At 39.3% G+C, this 15534-nt stretch overlaps 3 protein-coding genes across 4 annotated transcripts; 2 read left to right on the forward strand and 1 right to left on the reverse strand.

Annotated features, from left to right (window-relative positions):
* Positions 1 to 4: 4 nt before the first annotated feature.
* Positions 5 to 8389, reverse strand: LOC122782208 (sphingomyelin synthase-related protein 1-like). Of its 2 annotated transcripts, none has more exons than XM_044046472.1 (6): positions 8251 to 8389; positions 3994 to 4620; positions 3819 to 3914; positions 2454 to 2571; positions 2213 to 2363; positions 5 to 1344 (listed from the first exon to the last, which is right to left on the reverse strand). In XM_044046472.1, exons 1-6 carry the CDS (start codon positions 8256 to 8258, stop codon positions 1040 to 1042), a joined length of 1305 nt encoding a protein of 434 aa, XP_043902407.1. In that variant the 5' UTR covers positions 8259 to 8389; the 3' UTR covers positions 5 to 1039. The 2 variants fall into 2 exon arrangements, with proteins under 2 accessions (XP_043902407.1, XP_043902408.1); XM_044046473.1 differs by lacking the exon at positions 8251 to 8389 and adding an exon at positions 7722 to 7894.
* A 768-nt stretch (positions 8390 to 9157) lies between these two features.
* On the forward strand, positions 9158 to 12210 carry LOC122781466 (dual specificity protein phosphatase 13-like). The gene is made up of 3 exons (XM_044045148.1): positions 9158 to 9568; positions 10650 to 10864; positions 11868 to 12210. Exons 1-3 carry the CDS (start codon positions 9318 to 9320, stop codon positions 12074 to 12076), a joined length of 675 nt encoding a protein of 224 aa, XP_043901083.1. The 5' UTR covers positions 9158 to 9317; the 3' UTR covers positions 12077 to 12210.
* A 983-nt stretch (positions 12211 to 13193) lies between these two features.
* Positions 13194 to 15483, forward strand: zgc:153981 (dual specificity protein phosphatase family protein). Its single transcript, XM_044045149.1, has 3 exons — positions 13194 to 13500; positions 13640 to 13857; positions 13974 to 15483. Exons 1-3 carry the CDS (start codon positions 13376 to 13378, stop codon positions 14183 to 14185), a joined length of 555 nt encoding a protein of 184 aa, XP_043901084.1. The 5' UTR covers positions 13194 to 13375; the 3' UTR covers positions 14186 to 15483.
* Positions 15484 to 15534: the final 51 nt, after the last annotated feature.

Raw genomic sequence — 15534 nt, forward strand, 5'->3', positions numbered from 1 at the left:
TTTGTTTTTTTTGCGCCACACAACAAAGAAAGCATTAATGAACATTTTATGGACCAACGATTACTCGATGACGGATTAATAAATAGTATTGCTTTAAGTTCAAGAGAAGTGAGCGGAGACATTTTGCTATTCTAAAGTTTTTTACCTTCCAACACACTTACAAAAAAAACTTGGATGTGGAAAGAAAACGTACTTTGGAACAAATGTTGCTGTAAACAAACGTGTAAACTGCAACGTGTTACAGAAAACCCCCAACAAATACCACCATTACCTTCCTCAACATCCATTACAACAGCGTGAAGCCCAATCAATACCGAGTGACACCAACAATGGGAAACACTGGTGAAACTTAAAACAAGTGAAATGAGTAATCAAAGCGTTTTGATGCGTTTGCAAGGAAACGGCAGTACCCACAGCTCCCAGTGAGCCACATTTTCTTTCCATCTACTTGGCAATGTGTGTGTGGGAATAAATTAAAGAGGAATAGTTTCACACAGTTTGGAGATAAATCACCAGCTTTAAAATCAGTCCAGTTAATATGAAGCTGCAGGCTGGAGCCAGTTGGATTAGTTCAGGACAAAGACTTCTTCTTCTTCTTCTTCTTCTGAGGGTGTATTACACAAGTTGGCAACCGTGATACTGCATTACTGCCTCCTAATAGCCATTAATTAAAGCAGGAAAATAACTCTTGTATTTATCAGCACCTCTAAAACCGCCAAACTGAAATGTTTTTCGTTAAACGGATTATTATTTTGCCGACATCAGCAACTTCTTATAGTTCCCTTTTACAACCCATGTTTTTGGTTTTTTTTTTATCTCTGATTGTGAAACTATTCCTTTAAGATCAATTAAAAATTAGAAAATTCACCTATTTATGCAACTAATTTTGATTAAAAAACCAAAACCCTCCCATGTAATAAACTTATAATTGTCCCAATCCCAAGGAAGCAGCATCTCAAGTAAAAAATATTCTCATTTGTGTTTGTAATGTCGCAGTACATGCACTTATGTAGCTGCTGCTCTTCTAATGAAGTCCACTCTAACCAATAAGAGTCTTCATGAAGGCAGGTTTGTCGAAGGGCCAGTGATACTGGTTGGGAACAGGTCCATTCACGTTGCACTCGAAGAACGAGAACATGGGGAACCATATGCGCGCCCTCCGGCTGTGCTGGTACGCACGTGTGTTCGCCAGAGTGTGGTAGTAGAGGAAGAGGCGGGTGGTGATGTAGAAGGCGATGAACACGTCGATGGAGTAGTGCTCGTGAGCCGCCAGGATGAAGAAAATGCCAAATAGGTTCAGCACCCACGAGATGGTGTGAATCAGATTCCAGGTCCGTGGAGTGTCTGCATTGAAAATCAATCACTGAAGGATCAGTCTGATGAAAAAAGGACCAGAATCCAGCTGCTCTGAATCAAGTATCTGTGTTGCAAGTGACTAAGACAATGTGTTCATGTGATCCCATTAGGAAAAAAAACCCCACTCCACACATTTGATTTTACTTGCACCATCCAGCTGATGTAAATACTCATTAGTACTGTGTCAACAGTGGCTCACAGAGAAGTCATAAAAGATGTTTCTACAGAGTCGAAGACATGACTCGTTCCCACGAGATAGGTATAATGTACATCTATTCATCTTCTACCACTGTGCCAATGTCAGCTAATTATAAATGAGCTCACTGTGTTCACTGTGGTTGTTTTTCAGTCCTTAATAAAAAAAGTTGAACTGGATTTGGATGTGTCTACCCACTATATCGCTCTCTATATCAATACACAGGGTGTCCATAAAGTCTCTTTACAATTTAAAAAATATATTAGAAAGGCAGTTGATAAGATATCTTAACCAGATTTGTTCTATTGTAATCAGTGTTTAAGTTTCTAATTGTAATTTTTACAAGTAATGTAACACTGAAATTAGCGAAAGAGGTACTGTTAAATGAAACCCTAAAAAATGGCCACTCCTCAAGAGAAGGCACAATGTGTATCATGGTTTATTGAAATGGGAAATGTGCAATTATACACAATTTCATTGTAAATCTAAGTGCAATTAAGTAAAGGAAATGTGCAGTTTCTCTGAAACTGAAAAATTTGCTAGCAAATTATAGAGAGATGGACAAACACATGCAAACACAACTATCCTTTAACAAAACAAACTATAACAAATGTATACTGTGTGGTGAAAAAAGGAAAAATCAAACGTTTTAACACTCACATTCAGTCACAAAAAAGTTGAGCAACGTAATGACCACCGTGTGTCCACTGAACATGTAATCTCCGCATGTCTGGACACCCGTCAGCGTCATCCCAAATCCACTCCAGATCATTAGCGCCCTCTGTATTTTCTCCCATGTATCGCCATATGTCTGCAGGGAACAAAAAAAAACCTCCAGTGATCACTCAGATCATCAGCAGCTTGCGATGATGCACAGAATCTCATAAGCTCTCTTCCTCACCTGACTGGCACACTGCAGGTGCTGCCCTGGTACAGAGAGCGAGGTCACAAACATGGTGCAGCATCGGAGCAAAAACACTGTCCCCATTAAAGAACACAACCTCCTGAGGAGAATGGACCTAAGACAAACAGACAGACAGACATAAAAGAGTGGTCTGACAGGAAAATTCAGTGCAAAAAAACATCAGCTGCCTTCTCCCTTCACTTGAAGACATTGCCTGCACCCCGCTATCTTTCCAGAGCTAAGAACATTACAAAAGACTCCTCCCATCCTGGTCACCTCCATCTTGAACTTCTGTCGTCAGAAAGGCGATATAGGTAAATACAAACGCACACTAACACTGTGGAAGAGTTTTTTTCCTCTAAAGCTATGCAAACACACCCGTGGGGACTCTGTAACCCTCTATTTTCAAATCTTTACCACCCTTGCTTTGTCTCCTTTCATGTGTGTATGTTAATCCCGCTGTGTGTGATGGGCAGTAGCAAATTCATGGTACTTTTATCCCATTTCATAACTCTCATGGACTACGGCGAACATTTTGCTTTTCACAGACCAAATTTCAAGCAGTAATGTTGTTGGGGATAAAAAATTAAATAAGTGCAATAAGAAAATCACAAGGCTGTCGTTTAAAGATCCAGAGAGTAAGATTTACTTAAAATTATTTCCCTTTGGCAGAAGTTGAAAATTGAATAATTATACTGATGTTTCACTGGTGTACTGCTGTTTTTTTGTTTTGTTTCTGAGTACAGAAACACCTGAATGTATGAATTGCAGTTTTGATCATCACACAATGAGCCTCTTTAAACGAGGAGCAAGGCTGTTTTGTCCTCTGTACAGAGGACAATCGTGTTTTCAATGGACAATCTCAAAACCACTTGGGTTTTAATTATATATGCAGATTACCATAGGCTCTACATGCTAAGAAAGAAGGGGTGAGGTAAGAGAAATTCAGCTGCGACTGTATCTTTAACAGTTCTATTTGTGTGTTCTACATGCGTATATGTGTGTGTGTACATATATATATATACATATATATACATATATATATATACATATATATATACACATATATATACATACATACATATATATATACATATATATACATATACATATATATACATATATATATGTATATGCCAGTTAAAAAGAAACAATTGAAACGATTCATATCATGTGAATGTAAATCTATAACATAGCAGATGATATTTAATAAAAACTTGATCACCATTGCAATTCCTGTCAGACAAAAAACAGTAAGTACATATTTTCCCCAAAATTGTTCAACCATTTTGTCGATTAGAAGAAATGGTTGTGACACAGTCTAGGAGAAACAGAGATACAGTACGTGGAACAGTGGAATACCTGTGTTTGTGAAGGAGCAGGATCAAGATAAACATGTAACACAGGATGAGGCCACAAGCTTCAGCCATTGCAAAAGCCCAGGGGATTCTGGGAACACTGTCGAAACACACATAAAAAAAACATCTGTAAGATCATGGAGATTACACACACAAGTGCAGAAGATTATAGACTGTACCTGTCCAGGAATATATCAGGTAGTGGTGGGTACGTCCTCATATCCGGGACACGCTCGTGTACAATCACCATGACAAAGGAAGTGAATCCGAACACAAGAAACACATATATGGAACTCATGACCGTCTTCCACACCTCTGGGTCCAGTCTGCCAGCCAGGTGCTGCCGACACCTCCAGTTGGAGTGTGTTTGACAAAGTGCTACTCCTGTACTATACCCAGATCTATCACCTTTCCTCAGCCGCAGCTCTGTGCCGTTACATGCATTATCACTTCCATTACACCTCATGTCTGCTCCGTCACAGCTCCACTCCAAGCCTGCTGCACCCTGCGAGAGCCCAGTGAGGTGGCCGTCGGCCAGCTGGAGACCCAGCTCCTCCAGTTGGTTCTGGTTCCTTCTCTGGAGGCGACGGAGCGCTAAGGTTAGTCTCTTGATGTCTCCCAGCACAGTCAGGCCCAGTGGTGGACCCCGCAGGTCGGCCTCAGTCAAAGCCAGAAGGCTGGGACCATCCAGACGGTGCTGGGTGCAGAGCAACTCCACATACTCCCCAAAACCTTCCTCCTGGAGCCACTGGGCCACATGTTCACAGCTCCAGGCACTCGCGCTGTCCTCCGACTGTGCCATGACACTGCAGATACAGGCATAATATACAGTGTAAAAGTATGCATGAATTCAAGAGGATGAATACTAGAGATACACACATGTGGTTAAGGGGTTAAGTGTCTTGTTCAAGGACACATATAGACTAGCAGAGCCAGGAATTGAACCCACGACCTTCCAGTTAAAAATCAACTCACCCTACTACTGAGCTACCATGGATCAAAACTAACTCACTTTTTTAATACTTTTACTTAAGTACATTTTATATCAGAACATTACTTTCAATACTTAAGTACAGTAAATGTCATATACTTTATGACTTTTACTTAAGTAATATTATTTTTTCTGGTAAGATACTTTTAGTATCCCTTTTAGGTACTTTATACAAGACTGCATTTTTTTGTACACTGCATCCTTCATCTGAAAATGGCAATACAAGCAATACAATCAGACCTGGGTGGGAGTGTTTGTGTGTATACAGTGTAGGGCTGCAACTAATGATTATTTTTCAGTATTTGCTTGGTCCTTAAAATTTCTTCTTTTTTTTTTGAAAAATGTTGATTGTTGAACATTGAAAATTATGATGTTCTCAAATATTAATGACTTTGTTGTTATAAGGAGCCACAAAACCAGAAAATGGTTCCAAATGTAAGAAGCTAAGAAATCAGAAAGCTTGTTTTAATTATAAAAAAAACCCCATTCAAACTGATCAATCAATTGTCAAAACAGTCTTGACAAAATAATGATTTATTTTAAATATCTGCACTAATCTAAAAATCTAAAATTATATGTCACGTTCTACTTCTCTGTTTCTAGAAGCTCATCATACACATCATGCTGTTTAAATGTTTAAGGATTTGAGTGATTCCATCAACAGACAGGCTTACTAACACAGACAGATCAGTCAGTCAGTTCTGTTTTAAACAAACTGATTTTCATTGTTTTGGCTACAAACATGACAAAATTGATCAATATTATATCAATATACAATGCAGTTTGCCACAGACAAAACTGACTACCGACTACCACTAACAAAAACTACAATAGTGTTCTGTAATTTAGTTCATCAGCATTATATTCCACACATTTCCAGACACTTGAATTTTCCAGGTTTACCAGCACCTTGCAGCTGTAATAAGTTACATATTCGTATGCAAACATACTATTTGTTGTACTTTATAGCATTTAAATTTAAGCACTCATACAATACCTGTAATAAATAACGGAAAAATATTGAAAATGTTAGTATCTCAGCACATAAACAGTGGCTAACACATACAATGTTACACTGTGACTAATCAGCAGTCACTGTAATGTGGTAATTAGCTGTGGGGAAGCTTATTGTGCGCTTATTTGATGTGACCCAGCACTGAAAGCCTCAGGCTACTTAAGAGCTATTGCATCATCTGTGTTCAGGTCACGGTCAGTTTACAGTGCACACGAACCACGTGAAGCATAATTGTTAAATGAGTCAAAACCAAAACAAAACAGAAGAGTGTGACTGTTCCACTATGTCCCACTGGTGTCACTTCATAATGAAATTATATACTCAAATATATGTGTGTGTGTGTGTGTGTGTGTGTGTGTGTGTGTGTATATATATGTATATATATATATATATATACATATATATCTATATGTATGTATATATATATATATACACACACACATAGAGAGAGAGAGAGAGAGAGATAAACATATATATCTATATTTACGTATACATACATACATACATACATACATACATATATATATATACACACATATAATAATCAGAATAATAAAACAAAACAAACCATCCAGGGTAGCAGAGTAACTTCTTCCTCTCCAGCAAACAGAGTCTAAATGTGGTGAATTGACTCTCTTTGCTTTGCTTTTTTTGTTTTTATCATTTTTGTCCTTTGACCTTGTGATAAAGTTAGCACAGTCCTGCTTGTGCTTTTCTCCCCGCTGCTCCAAAGGTCTGCAAGGTTTGACCGACACAACTGTACTGTAACTGCTCAGTGTTAATCCATGTGCTGAGAGGAATCACTTTTGAGGCTTTTAGGTCATGTTTTCCCCCTAATTTAATAACAATACTGAGAGTTATATTAGTAGATAGTATGATCTATTTTCATACAGCAGCTGGTTGTTGCCTGGTGGTCTCTGTGGTTTCTTACTGAATCTGGAAAATATGCCAGTTTTCTGCAACTAATAATTATCATTAATTATGAAGTAGTCTCCTAATTTGTCAAACTATTTCATTCATACCAAAATAATATTTACCTTACAATATTAGTGATTTTTTTAACTAAACAGTAAACATAGTATTAAGTAAACACACTCTTCCTATGTGCATTTAATTATAGCACAGTAAGATGTTATGGTAAGATGGAATATTAATAATTAAGTGATAATTGTGAATTAGGAAAAATATTAATGTTGCCTCTTTCCTTGTGACTTGTTATGCTCTATTCAAATTCTTCACTAAAAAATATTAGGGCTGCAACTACGCTTATTTTCATAATCAATTAATCTGTCGATTACTTTCTCGAATAATCTAGTAATCATTTAGTCCATATAATGTCAGACACTATTGATAAATGTGGCTCAGTGTTTTTCAAACCAGGAAATTATGTTGTTCTCAAATGTCTCGTGTTGTCCACTAACCAAGATGATTCACTGATGATTTGCGATATGGAGCAAAGAAGCAAAGAAACCAGAAAATATTCACATTTAAGATGCTGAAAAACCAGACAACATTAGTAATCCATTTCAAATAGATTTAATTATTTCAGCCCTAAAAAATATGTATCCTATACCTGTTTAAGTTAAACAATCTAAACAATTATTAATAATAAGATATTTTTTCAGTCATCACAATAATAATTATATATTATATTTATATATAATATAATATTATATTCTACAATGTCTTCTTGGTTCAAAAGAACACAGGTTTATGTTTATCCGGAAAAACTTTAATGTATACATGTATACCAACTTGCTAACTTGCATTATGATGAAACTTTTGTATTACTACTGTATGGCATCAATAAAGCAGATGAGAAGGTGGCTGGCTGTCAGTGAAGGGTCCACACTGATTAACCTAACAATATCACATTTTATTGCCACGTGTAAAAGACTCACCTAATGAGCTGCTGCTTGGTTCTGCTTGGAGAAGTGGTTATTTCTAACTAGACTCTGGATTTTACTGGCAACATGCTGCAGCTTCTCTTGCCCGAGGCTTTACTTGGGGATTCATAAGTGCCATATCAGCGCGTTTGGCCGGTGCACAGTGAGTCACAGTGAGTCACAGTGACACACACACACACACACAGCAGTGAGAGAGAACGCTGTACAGTGTGTGTGTGAGAGAGAGAGAGACTGAGAGAGACAGAGAGAGACAGAGAGAGACAGAGAGAGTTTGACAAAGGGCTCACAGTCTCCTCACCACAGGGCCACATTGTAACGTCACACTGCTACATTTCAGCAACTCTCACTTGTACTTTTTTATGACGTGGTGCCACAGCTTTTAAACATTATTCTTTTCACGTAAACAAACACACAGAAAAGTAGTCAGGCATGTTCAGTGGACAGAGAGAGAGTGAGAGGGAGGGGAGGGGGGAGTCACAGAACACACATGTCATTTCAGAGTCATTAAATTAAACTTTCTTACCTAAACATCCAGTGTCACTGTCACTGTGGTCACAGAGGGCGAGGAAACGCTGCCCGTTTGTGACTCAACTCACCAGAGAACTTCTTGGCCAACATGTTTCTGACAACTAAGCAACACCAAACAGGAAGACAGGCTAATAAACAAGCCCGGGAAAGACGAGCTGGTGGATTCACGGCAGGCCTACTTCCAAAAACACACTGACACCTGCTGGTCACAACATGAAATTCATACCCACATTAAAGGTCCAGTGTGAAAAATATGGGAAAATTATTTGAGGATGAAATAATCATAGTAACATTTGTGTACGGTATAACCTGACTTTATGAATTTTTTTTTTCTCTCTCCATGACCCCAGAAGGAGCTGGGTCAGTTCTACAGAAGCCGCCATTTTGGCTCACCATGCTTTTTACACAACAGTCTACAATGGACAATGTAATGTGTAATTTTGAGTAATTAAACTTAAAGTTGGCTGATTCGACAATTAAAACAATATTAAAACAATCTATGTTTTAATAGTCAAAGTTTTTAATAGTTTAGTTAACTCACGTCTTTGTGGCAGCAGGTAAACTTTTGTTTTTAAGTTCAACCTCCTTTCTTTGGAACGGTTGTTGTTATAATGGTGATAGTTGTAGTTATTGTCTATAATGTGACTGTAAATCTCTTACACATTCACCTCTGTCTTCCCTTCCCATTTCTGTCTCCCCCTCCCCTCCCACCACTAAAACCTTTACCCCCAAACCCCCCTCCTCCTGTTCAGCCTGGCAAGAAAATAAAAGTCCAACCATCCTGATAATATTTGTTCAGGTGCAAAAATACAGAGTATAGGTAAGGGAGTGGGTGTGCATTGTTTGGTTTGAATTTGATGAAACAAGCACAGGCTGTCATTTTCAAAATATAAATGTGGTACTGAAAAGTAAGCATGTCTCTTTGGTACGTGTGGGAGTTTGACAGAGAGTCTGCAGACGCCATGCTTGTTGTCAAACAGCACCACCTGTCATTGACAGTCACAGTGTGAATGCAACCGAGTCGAGATAAAAGACAAAGAGACGGCACCTGATCATCAGTTCATGGCCTTTAGGGTTGAAAAAATGTCTAAGAGAGCATTAACCTCAACCTCTAGTGCTTTGTCAGAGTCTGACTATGACACTCAGAAGTCAGAAGCAGAAGAGGTGGAGAGGTGCACACTAACAACACAGGCTTCACAGAGGGATTTGTGGGACATCCCGTCTCTCCAGGAGCTGGAGGAAGCTTTACATTCAGCGCCGCGCTCCTGTCGCCATGGAGACGAGGTGTGGCCAGACCTGTATCTCGGAGACATGTGAGCATCCTTTGTAGGTTTTTGTGAAGTGTAGTTGTATGAGGTATTGACACGTTGTCAGCACTGCAGAGTGCACACAACTGTCTCCAAGAACCAGCCCAGGACATGGACACTTATCTTACTGATAACAAGGTTGCCAGCAGGGACACGTGGATAAGATATTTAGCCACTTAATAAAAGGCTAATCCAGTACAATGTGCTAACTGCCTTCCTGTATCTGTGATATTTTAATAATAGGTTTTGTAGCGACTCAGTCCTGTATACTGTGGCTGCTGATTGTTTGCTGGTAGGTGTTGTTTTGACGTGCACTCAGGTATAAATCACGACCAGATTCTTCCTCAGTGTCTGAAACGATATCAGCAATTTATTTTCCATTGAACAAATCAAAACAAATCTCAAACCAACGAGCACGTTAGAAAAATGTTTAAGTTAAACATTGAGGACAAGTGACCTCAAATGACCCAGCATGACCCTGGGCCAGTGTCAGCCTCAGGCAGAATATAAGAAATAAAATACAACCCCCTAATGGTTGTTCACTGCTGGAAGTCTGTAATGGCTTAGTCTTCTGAATTGAAATCTATAATTATTATATAATACTTTATTGACCCTTTGGGTACTGGACAGTCACTCTAACCACTGAGCCATGCCGCACTCATAATGTAAAATAATATAACACAAGATAGTCCTATATATGTATGTATGTACAATATAGAAAAATATTGTCAATAAGACTATAAAAGGGTAAAAATTCAATGTACATTATAGACATTAAGTTACTAGAATGAGCTTTTTGATGTAAATAGAGTGAGCAATATTTATAAAGCAACACAAACTTCAGTCTCCAGTCGTATAAGAATATACCATAGACTAAAGCATATATTTGGGCTTTTTTGTTAAGCCGCTCATGTCTTTTTTGTGTCCTCACCTGCAGCCATGGTGTCAGTGAGTTCAGGGTGGTTCTCTGAGATGGCTGACAATATGTCAATAATCTCACACATACGATCAGATGCTTCAGATTATCTGACCAAAACGTCAGCGTTACAGTGTGTGCCTGATGCACCGTATGTGACATATGTGCCAGGTTCATGTCTCATGACAAGCTCGGGCTCTGGCAGCTGGGCATCACCCACGTGCTGAACGCCTCGCATGGTAAACTGTGCTGCAAAGGAAGCGACGATTTCTACGGCACTACAGTGAAATACTATGGAGTCCCAGCCAACGACCTCCCAGCATTTGACATCTCACCTTTTTTTCACCCGGCAGCTGAATTTATTCACCAGGCCTTAACATCAGGAGGTATTATTTTTTGAAATACATGACACTGTGTAATGATAATGTGTGTTGTTTCAAGGATTAAGTATGAGGACCTGTTGTTTTACAGACTGCAGTAGCTACTGGCAGAGACCCAGAATAAGTCGCACATTTCTTTGGTAAACATGAGCTACAGGGTTCACATGTTTTCTCTCACAGTGGAGGGAAATCAGCCAGGCTGGGGGTTTATAAAGGAAGGTTGAAGACAGATTCTCTGCTCACATGGTTATTGTCACCAGAGGATCATCACCCTCAGATGACTTTCTGTTTCCTGTTCTGTGTAATACTGAGCTGGTTGTGTTGTGCAAAAGTGTTTTTCCCCCCTTAAGTCATTTATTTTGTAATCTCTTATCCAGTAACTTTTTATGTCTATATTCTGATAGAATTAGTGGTTGACTGTGAGGAGGTTTGTCCTCATTGCCATCTTTGAGAAAGCAAATGCTATTTTGTTTCTCCAAACCTGACATTCAGGTTTATTTTTCCCAGGGAAACATAACCCCCTACACAAGATCTCATTATGTACTTCATCATACATAAGAAAACAAAATTGAATGACTAAAAATTAAATGTAATAAATATCAATCAAAATGAATGGGAACATATAAATTTAAAAGCATAAAAGCACACAAAATATTGATTTATCTGCATTGATTTAAAATGTATCTGTGGCTACAGAGAAACGGCTTAAGCTTACAGAGTGAGGGCTACCAGGGTCAGTCAGGACTGCCTGTGAATGTCAATGTCCAGTGTCTATTTATTATTTTTTGATATTCAGACTGTGTTCAAACGTTACCTCTCAGTACTGTCAGGCATGCCCTTGCTATACTGCTGCGTTGGCTCATTCAAGGTCATGCCTGAAATATTTTCACAGTGCCTGGTGACCTCTTTCTGTATTCCAGTTTAAGTGACCTGCTCCAGTTCTGAGGACAGGTTCAAGCTGGTTTTCTGCCCATCCAGCAGGTTTTGTGTGTTTTTCTATGAATTCCAGGAAAGGTGCTTGTGCACTGTGCTGTGGGTGTGAGTCGCTCGGCTGCACTGGTCCTTGCCTACCTGATGATTAATCACCACCTCACCCTCCTGACCTCTGTACGCTGTGTGCAACAGAAACGGTGGATATTCCCAAACAGAGGCTTTCTGCGACAGCTCATTGCCCTGGACCGAAGACTGCGGGACAAAGGGTTGGAGGAGGCAGAATAATTCAGTTACAAATACAGAAAACTACACTAACAATAAAAGGTCAGACTAGGAGAAGATTCTTTGAACGGATGAGACAAAATGTGAGCATTGTAGCTTTGTCACATCAGCTCTGTGTTCATGGACAAAAAAATAAAATAAAGATCAATAAATAAAATCTTTTGTGAAACATGGAAGTGATGTTTGGTTATGTTTTGGGCAGGCTTGCATAAAGCGCTTAAGGGGATACTGGTAGAAGTTGAAGTTACTTTTTATTTTATCACTTCAGTAAAAGTCTTGAAGTATATGACATTTACTGCATTCTGATATAAAACGTACTTAAGTTTTAGAAGTAAAAGTATTAAAGAAAAAGTGAATTGAGCCATGGCAGCCCAGGAGTAGGCTGAGTTGTCTTTCAACTAGAAAGGTGTAGGTTCAATTCCTGGCTCTGCTCGTCTATATGTGTCCTTGAGCAAGACACTTAACTCCATGTTGCAGCGCGTGAATGGGTGAATGCTCAAACTGTAGTGTAAAGCAGCTCATCAAGACTATTAAAGCTCCACAGACTATTACCAACTCTGTAGTGGAGTAAAAGTTGTTAAAAATAACAAAGTAAAGTACAAATATGAATTTTCAAGTAGTCAGTGGTGTGCATATGTAGAGACAGAGAAATAATATAAGGAAAATACAAATAGAAAAGAGTTAGAGAAAGAGTTATTTACAACAGGTGTAATTTAAAACAAAAGTCAGTGCAATGTGACCCAGTGCAAACTGTGAGAAAGCAGATAACAAAAGTAGTGCAATATAAAAAACATGACAGATTTGCCCATTCATACAAGATAAATACAAGATATTGTGTGTCAGAAGTGTATGGGAATACTACTCACGTGTCAGAATGAAAAAATATATCCAGAATAAATATAAAACAAGAAAAAAACAAGGACAGGAACAACCCTGAATGATGAATCCACTGGGATTATTATGCCTTTTAATTTTAATCAAGATTTTCCCCAGCACCATTTACTGTAGTGGACACCATGTGCAGCCCTCCCCTCATGATTGTGACCTCAGCAGTCACACAGAGAACTCCTGTCATTCACCCCAATGCTTTGGCTCAGTGAACAGAGCAGCCAATGCACCAGCAACATTAAATACCTCCACATTCTCTCAGAGAGATCACACTCAACACAGGGAGCTAATTTTGGAGCCAAGCGGCATTCAAACAACCACCTGCTCATGTCTCTCACTGAGCTGCAGACTCTGGTGTCGGGGATGGGACGGTGAACAGAGACAGCAGGAGCAGCCGCTCAGTGTCCAGGGAGAATGTCAGGGAGCAACCAGCAACAGAACCTGGTGCTCATAAAAGAACTGGAGCTCATTCTGGATTCCTGCACACTGGAGCTCACACCAGTGGATGAAGTCTGGCCTAACCTGTACATAGGAAATGTGTGAGTGTCTCATGTTTCAGGTGTCTGTTTGGTGGCGTAACAGCCTGGAGCTCACATACACAGGCTCGGTGTAAATGATCTAAATGAAGTGCAAGACAACTGTTTATGACTGTGTGTTTGTGTCTTTTGTCTTTCCCAGGGCCGTGGCTCAGAACAGAAAGACGTTACATAAGCTCGGCATCACTCATGTCCTGAATGCAGCACACTCCAAGCAGGGCAGCATCGGTGACCAGAGTTTTTACGGGAACACCTGCGTCTACTTTGGCATCTCAGCCGAGGACTCGGAGCACTTTGACCTCAGTCAGTACTTCAAACCTGCTGCTGACTTCATACATCAAGCCCTGAAGAGCAAAGATGGTGACGTACATGTAATGTGATACACCAGTGTTCCACCAGATGAAATTCTGTCTTCAGGTGTCTCACTGTTTTCCCCTCTTTCCCCTCTCTGTCACATCCTCCATCGTGCTCTGCAGGGAGAGTGCTGGTGCACTGCATCATGGGCGTGAGTCGATCGGCCACTCTGGTCCTAGTGTACCTGATGATGCGGCAGCATTTGTCTCTGAGAGATGCTCTGAGGCAGGTCGTCCAAAAACGAGCCATTTACCCAAACCGCAACTTTCTGTCCCACCTTCTCAAGCTGGACGAACAGCTGACACACAGAAGAAGGTGGTGTCCTCTTCTCTGACATCCAACATCTCACGAGTCACTTTGGGACCTCTCTCTTTTTCCATGTGTTGCACTCTAGTAAAGTTAGTGTTGATGTAGCTAAAGGTGAGTCTGATAGATCCTTTTTTTTTTCTTCTTGCACAAAATCAAGTTCTGGCTTCAGCAGCAGTGGCCATGTTGTTGTTGTTACATGTTGTAAATATTGAAGTAGAGTGTCTATTTATTTTTCATATACTCAGTCAAATCAATAAACAAATGTTACCTTGAATAGTATTGTCAGGCATGTCCACAAGCTTTGTAAATAATAAATGATTGTTCAATAGATATTTCTCTATTGTGGGCTGGATGGAGATTTATGACTGATTAATTAACAACTTTTTGAAATAACTTGTCTGGCACCTTGACTTTGTCCTTGAGTTTTATTTCACAAGTATTCTTTGACAAGGTGAATAATCTGTAATAGCATACATTTAAGGTAATGTATAAATTTTTTTTTCCATGTAAAGAAATAAGTGATAGACCCAAGTCTTCATCGGGCCCTAAGCAGAATTTGATTTTGGGGCCCCCCTCCCACCACTTCAGAGTAGCCGGTGCTTCACTGTCATAGATACAAATATAACACAGTAAAATCATATTTAAAGTGAAGCACTAAGTAAACAAGTAAACCAGATAATGGACTTTTGTTTATAAAACGTAAAACAGATGTGCAAATGTGCACTAATGTGCTCTTTTCCATGATATAGTCCTAGCACAACTTGGTCATTAGAAAGATCAATAACATTTAAACCAAACATTGTTGAAACATATATTGAATAATAGCAACGTAAACAACAAGCTACAACCTTGTTTTCATCAAAAAAGAAACGTCTTTTGAGCTGGAGAATCTATATTGTTCTCTAGTGCAGTCATCAGTGAGACCGGAGCACAGGGACCGTCTGCAAAGTGCGACAACCAAAAAATTACTTCAATGTAATGTAAAAAACATTTTTGCAAACGCTTGTTGTCTGTTTTAATTTTTAATTTGGGCGCTATTTTTGAACAAATGATACACAGATTCTCTGGCTATGGAAAATGCCTGATACCAAACTGAGTAGAGTCAAACTGCATAATGGTAAGGTGTCATTAGGTTGCTTATTGCCTTGGGCCAGAGCTGATACAGTACGACATCAAAGTGTATTACATAACATCATGGAAAGTCAGCAACTGAGCTTGTGTTGTCTGAATTGACAGGATAATGTCACATCGCACTCAGAATAAAGAGACACTGGGCATGTTCGTCATTGTGGACTGGACATGTGAGAAAGTGCCTGAACAGAGTCTGCGGGATGTGTTTGTCTCAATGAGTGTACGATTACAGAGTTATAAAAG

This window comes from Solea senegalensis, linkage group LG15 (assembly GCF_019176455.1).
Source record: "Solea senegalensis isolate Sse05_10M linkage group LG15, IFAPA_SoseM_1, whole genome shotgun sequence".
In the NCBI taxonomy this organism is placed as follows: Eukaryota; Metazoa; Chordata; class Actinopteri; order Pleuronectiformes; family Soleidae; genus Solea; species Solea senegalensis.

Bases quoted from the DNA above. Each gene is read 5' to 3' on its own strand.
- LOC122782208 (XM_044046472.1), bottom strand. The intron at 2,572-3,818 runs GTATTCCACTGT...TGTTTGTCTTAG, and splicing joins CTGCTCCTTCACAAACACAG to GTCCATTCTCCTCAGGAGGT. The intron at 1,345-2,212 runs GTGAGTGTTAAA...TTTTCAATGCAG, and splicing joins CAACTTTTTTGTGACTGAAT to ACACTCCACGGACCTGGAAT.
- LOC122781466 (XM_044045148.1), top strand. From the start codon at position 9,318: ATGGCCTTTAGGGTTGAAAAAATGTCTAAGAGAGCATTAACCTCAACC. The intron at 9,569-10,649 runs GTGAGCATCCTT...CATATGTGCCAG, and splicing joins GACCTGTATCTCGGAGACAT to GTTCATGTCTCATGACAAGC. The intron at 10,865-11,867 runs GTATTATTTTTT...TATGAATTCCAG, and splicing joins CCAGGCCTTAACATCAGGAG to GAAAGGTGCTTGTGCACTGT.
- zgc:153981 (XM_044045149.1), top strand. From the start codon at position 13,376: ATGTCAGGGAGCAACCAGCAACAGAACCTGGTGCTCATAAAAGAACTG. The intron at 13,501-13,639 runs GTGAGTGTCTCA...TGTCTTTCCCAG, and splicing joins AACCTGTACATAGGAAATGT to GGCCGTGGCTCAGAACAGAA. The intron at 13,858-13,973 runs GTGACGTACATG...CGTGCTCTGCAG, and splicing joins AGCCCTGAAGAGCAAAGATG to GGAGAGTGCTGGTGCACTGC.